Source organism: Vicia villosa, unplaced genomic scaffold (genome assembly GCF_029867415.1).
Source record: "Vicia villosa cultivar HV-30 ecotype Madison, WI unplaced genomic scaffold, Vvil1.0 ctg.003467F_1_1, whole genome shotgun sequence".
Lineage (NCBI taxonomy): Eukaryota > Viridiplantae > Streptophyta > Magnoliopsida > Fabales > Fabaceae > Vicia > Vicia villosa.
In genome coordinates this window covers 101,994-107,995 of record NW_026706213.1, presented here as the reverse complement: position 1 = coordinate 107,995, position 6,002 = coordinate 101,994, and the positions used below count along the sequence as shown (strand labels likewise).

The window sequence follows — 6,002 nt, the reverse complement described above, 5'->3', positions numbered from 1 at the left end:
GTGACTTGAGCTAAAATGCGACCATAATTGAGTCTGCATCGGCTTATTCAAGGCCGAAAAGAATTTCTGGTAATGCTGTTAAAAAGTATAGGGAGAAGAAGAACGCACAGACGGCTTATTTGGAGGAAGAAGTTAAGAAGTTGAAACTTGTGAATCAACAACTTATGAGGAGATTACAAGGGCAGGCACTACTTGAAGCGGAATTGTTAAGGTTGAGGAACACTTTGGTTCAACTTGAGGGAAAAGTTGACTGTGAATTAGGTTCTTTTTCCCTTTTGAAAATAAGTGTTTCTCATCTAGTGTTTATAAAGGGGATGCTAATTTGGTTTCGGCTTTTCAGGGAATTGATCTTGAGTTATTTAGCAATGATACTTCTGATTGAAGGTGTGTTTGATGTTCGATATATGTTAGAATTCAACGCTTAAACGTGTGTTTACATTCAATTATTTTACCATGTCCGTGTCAATATTATCGGCTTGCAAGTGTTGTGTCTATATCCGTGTCAATGTTTCATGGATTCGGTGTTTATAAAACTTGTCATTTTTCATCCACTTGCAGGATCATCGTCGTCGTCATCTAAGGTTAACACCTGTGCAAGTGCAAACAACAGGACTAGTACTCAAGAACAAACTATGGACACAGCGGATAATTTCATGTCATCTGCATATCAAATTGGATAACTATACACACAAATATCTATTGTGAGTTTTTGATCGGTTGTTATCTATGTGTATCATTGACCCCTTGAATTGAAAGTGTGTCTAGTATCTGACTCATGTCATATCTATATCAACACATGTTTTTCATTTACTTGGTGATTACATGTCAGTATCGTGTCAGGTGTCTGTGCCACTTGTGACAGTGTTGTATTGATTATATTTATGGTTGCGAGGTGATATAAAATGCATATAATTTACTTTCACCATGTTAGATAACACATACATAACCTTACCTAATGAAGCTTGATTTCTATAATGTATAGAGTATGTATACAAAAAATGGTGTATCTGTTATATTATTATCGCATCTTGTTATATTGTATCTGCTTAATGCTAGCTTAAGGCATTATTTTGCTTGGTGTGCATATTAGAGTGAGGAGAAATATTGGTTAAGTGTACTTTTGTTGCTTTATAGGGCACAGATGCAGACGATTACTACGAAAGCGTGTAAGGAGCTTGGTATAAGAGCTCTTCCGAGTAAATGGGTGAGTACACTATTTAATAAGCCTAAGTGGTCTTGAAATGTCCATGACAAACCTTGGATTGAAAAGCTTAACTTGTTCATCAGGTGAAGGTAGTGAAAATAGGTTCGGGAAAAAGGTTTCGTATATGTATAATCCGGATTCAAGTTAATCACTTAAACTATTTATAAAAAGTATAAAAAAAAGCTCGAGGAAACAGGTATATAATTGCAGTATCCCATGATGTAGAAAGTTACTGAGGTTTTAAATTAAGGTTCTAGTAGTAGTTGCATTGCAACTTTGCTGTTGTGATGGATTGATGCGTGGCTTATTTGTATTAGCGTTGGAAAAGGCCAAATGCTTGTTGAGTCAACAAGCATATGTTGTTTTGGTATTGACATGCTTCGGAAAATTGATGCTAGCAATAAAGCAAACACACTTGTGCTTTGCAATGATAATCCACTGTAGTTTTAATGGCCGCTGTGTTGTGGCTGATCACATTATGAGTTCTGCAATTTTAAACACTGTCTGGTAGACAGGTGCTAACTACAAAATGTTGGCTAAGTTAGAGGTCTGTAATATATATGTTATTGTTTCATCCAAAGGATTGGGAAGCATATCCATTTGGCTTTGTTGGTTTTTTTTATCATATTTTTAGACTAGAAGTTCTAGTCCATTGTTGTCAGAATCGTAAAATCCATGGATTTTGCGATTTTGCTCACCCTAAACCGCAGAAGGGTCATTTAATTTTGCTTACATAGCTGTATTAAAAATGATAATCTTTTGGTGACCCTATTTCATTTTGGTTCTATTTCCTTTTCAGAGTTTCACCGGTGTATATCTTACGCGCTTCGTTTAATCTTTTTCAGTGTTTGTCATTACTTTTATGGCTGGAGGAACGTTACGAGACTGTATATACTAAACATCCTGGATTTCAAAAGGGATCCAAGCCTCTTTTGCCATTAGACAATCCCTTTCCCACGAAACTTCCTGACGATCTTTTTGGTGAAAGATGGGCGTTTGTTCAGTTACCTTACTCAGGTAGAAATTTGTCCGCTTTTATGTCGTTTGTTTCACAATTACATGACATTGTTTGTTTATAATTGTCTCTTACTTTCAATTACCTACTTTAAAGCTGTCCACGAAGAGGCCTCGGCCCCAGAAGAAAGATTTGGCTATGGTTCCGGGCTAGATCTGGATTTATTAGGCATTGAAATCGACGAGAAGACGTTGATCCCAGGACTCGCTGTTGCATCTTCTCGTGCTCAAATATTATCAGGTAAAAAACTTCATTTTTCATATATAAGCGTTAAACTAAGTTACTCGAATGCACTTTTGACGCATATATCATAGCTAAGTATGCTTCTGTAACCATTTACTATGGCAGCTTTTATGAATGGATTGGAGCTCTGCGCCATCGAAGCAGACACTGCTCGCGCTAACCTGACTCTTTCAGTTGCGATTTCGACTCGGTATGTATACGCGACGTATCAGAAAAGTCCTACTTCGACTAAAGAAGCTGAAGCATGGGAAGCAGCCAAGAAAGCTTCTGGAGGTTTGCATTTCCTTGCAATCCAAGATGAGTTGGATTCTGAAAATTGTGTTGGCTTCTGGCTTTTGCTAGACTTGCCTCCTCCACCTGTATAATTATTGCCACACAATATTCACAGAACAAAACATATAACAATTTTTTTCAGTTTTTTTAGTATGTGATTTATACTAAGAATCTTAAATATTAATAAACACTTATTGATTGAGTAAAAATAAACACATTCATTCAACATCACAATAAAATCAGTTTTTATTCATTTGTGCAACTAGTAGGTAGCTGAAATCTACATAAAGGGCAAGAGTTGCCTACATTCAACCAATCTTTAATACAATTCGTATGAAACATATGAGAACATGGCATACAAACACCAACATTAAAATCTTCGTGACAAATAGTACATTTTTCCGCTTCTTCGATTGTTACCATCTTCAATCCTTCAATGCATGACGGCGCCGCAGGAACAAACCTAATATCTTCTTCTTCAATTCCGATTACCTCTTCCCAACCATAGTTCCATTGATCTTCATCATTTTCGTTTTCAACTTCAATATCAAAGCTATAATCATCATCATTTTCAACTTCAATATCGAAGCTATAATCATCATCAACTTCAACTTCAATAACCGATCTATTATCTTCTTCTATTCTCATTTCCTCTTCCCAATAAGAGTCCCATTCATCTCCATACTCGTTTTCACCGTGATCATCTTCAACAAAAGTCCATGTATCAGTTGGAGTCAACCCATTATCTTGTACTTCAATCTCCATTTCTTCCTCTTCCCATCTATAACTCCATTCATCTTTATTATGGTTATCTTCATCTTCTTCAACTTTCATTTCCTCTTCATTCTTGTCCAAACAATTGCTCTCTTCATCTTCATTACACTCTTTAGAATGATGTGTAACAGAAAAATCAACTTGAATAAAAAGATCCCTCAAGTTCTTATACATCCCACTACCCATCTCACTAACACATTGCGAAATTTCTTCTACCACCAATGCAAAAGCATCTTCAGGAACACCCACTTCAGAAAGCCATGATACAATGGTAGCTTTTCGGATTACTCTATGTTCGGACACATATGAAAAGTTATAATGTATAGTATCGCTTAAAGATGAATTCATTTCATCGCTTGAAACACGAGTAGTCGTGTAATCGAATTCTATATGTAGATACGGATCATTGTCGCGTGGTACATCGGTTGAAGACATATCTAAATATGCCTTACAATAATATTCATCCATGGATGAACTTTAAAGAAACTTAGAATACTAAAAATTGTTGAACAAAGCACCTTGTGGAATTTTTTCAGTTCAGAAACGATACAAGTATGAAGTATAAAGTGATGATCTTGAATGAACTAATGTATATATAACAAATTACTTGATCGGTGGAAACTTGGAGAAAAAGATTTGTTGCTGAGAATATCTTAAAAAATATCTTTATTTTTAATTTGTAAATAAACTAAACAATATTACTATTTTCTTGGCTAAATATAAGATGTTTTGAATTTTATAATTTAAAAGACATTTTTTTTTTGAATATAAATGCATTAATGATGGGAATACATTAAAGATTCGGAAATATTTTTTATATCTTTTTTATATTGGTATATTTTTTTAACAATCTACTAGTATAGTATTGTAGAGATTACGATTTAAATGCATTAATGAAGAAATTGATGTATCTTTTTTTCAATCTATACTAAATATTCTGAAATTTTGACTTTTTATTCTCTGAACGATCAAATTTGTAAAGGTAAAATCAATTGTAATCAAATTTACTATTTGTTATCTGAATTTTTAATGAGTTTAAAGGTAGTGTAGTGTTAGTATAAAATATTTTACTCCGTCATCGTAATATTTTAAAAAATAAATATTTTATATATTAATATTTTATATGTGATTTAAAGAAAAAGTCAAATATCTATAAAAATTAACGGTGTTATGATTTTATTGTATATTTTATATGACAATATAAACTGTATTTCTATTATATCAATTTTTAATTAACATAATTTATATATATGGACTTTGAATTTAAAGACGAAATACATATATTTTACAATGATAGTGATTTATGATTTTTGCACACTAATTGAAAAAAAAATATTGTGATACAATATTACATATTTATTAAATTAAGCAAATTAATAATTTTCAAGTAGTTTAAAGAATAACGATTAAAGAGTATAGTAGAAAAAATAATAATTATTTTTATTTTGAAAAATGAGAATGACATTCATTTAAAAAATATTTACTAAAACGATAGTAATTTAAAGTATAAAAATAAAAGATTATCATCTTTTTATTTATTTATTTATGTGATCTTTTTTTTTGATTAAGTATTTATGTGATCTTTAATAACTAGTAATACTCCCTTGATTGGACACCCTTAATTGATAACATTTGTTAATAATGAATATTTAAATTAATAAATGTCAAAATTTCTCTTTTAAAAATGACACATAAGGTGTTTATAAAAAAAAAATTCATAAAATGCATATTCAATTAAGTCATGAGTCTGTTTGTTTCAACTTAAAAATAAATAAATTTTTTCTTGTATTTTTTGAAAAGTTTGCAGATCTAGAAATTACACTTGCAGGATATAGAGAAAAGATCAAAAATTCTAAAGACAAAGTTTCTGATAAGGATGATATATCAAAACCTTATGAAGTTCCATTAGTTCGGAAAAGGCAAAGCCAGAGACAAATGGTATCTAAAGATATTCCCCTGAGAGATAAAGCTGAACCTGTCAGTATAAGACCCACTTTCAAACAATCTAAAGAAACTCTTCTGAGATTGGTGTCTTTGATAGAACCAACTTCTTGTGAGGAAGCACTTCAAGATAATGAATTGATATTGGCTATGCAACAAGAGCTAAATAAGTTCTCCATAAATGATGTTTGGGACCTAGTACCAAAGCCCAAAGAAACTCATGTTATTAGAACAAAATGGGTATTTAGAAAAGAACTAAATGAGAAAGGTGAAGTTGTCAGAAACAAGGCATAATTGGTTGCACATGGTTATAGTTAACAAGAGGGTATTGACTACAATGAAACTTTTGCTTCAGTCTCCAAGTTAGAATCTATTCGTCTTCTAATCTCATTTGTTGTTAATAATAATATTATCTTATATTAAATAGATGTTAAAAGTGCGTTTCTAAATAGATATATTTCTAAAGAATTATATTTTCATCAACCTCCTTGTTTTGAGAGTACAAAGTTTCCTTAACACGGTTTTAAACTTAAGAAATTATTGTATGGTCTA

General features: G+C 32.0%; 1 protein-coding gene across 1 annotated transcript; it reads left to right on the top strand.

Moving 5' to 3' along the window:
* Positions 1 to 52: 52 nt before the first annotated feature.
* Positions 53 to 2,884, top strand: LOC131641042 (protein TAB2 homolog, chloroplastic-like; the record flags this gene model as incomplete). Its single annotated transcript, XM_058911367.1, has 6 exons — positions 53 to 261; positions 559 to 581; positions 1,091 to 1,204; positions 2,050 to 2,221; positions 2,316 to 2,459; positions 2,568 to 2,884. Coding segments are annotated over 6 exons (922 nt in total), but the record flags the coding sequence as incomplete, so codon positions are not given.
* Between the last annotated feature and the right edge of the window lie 3,118 nt (positions 2,885 to 6,002).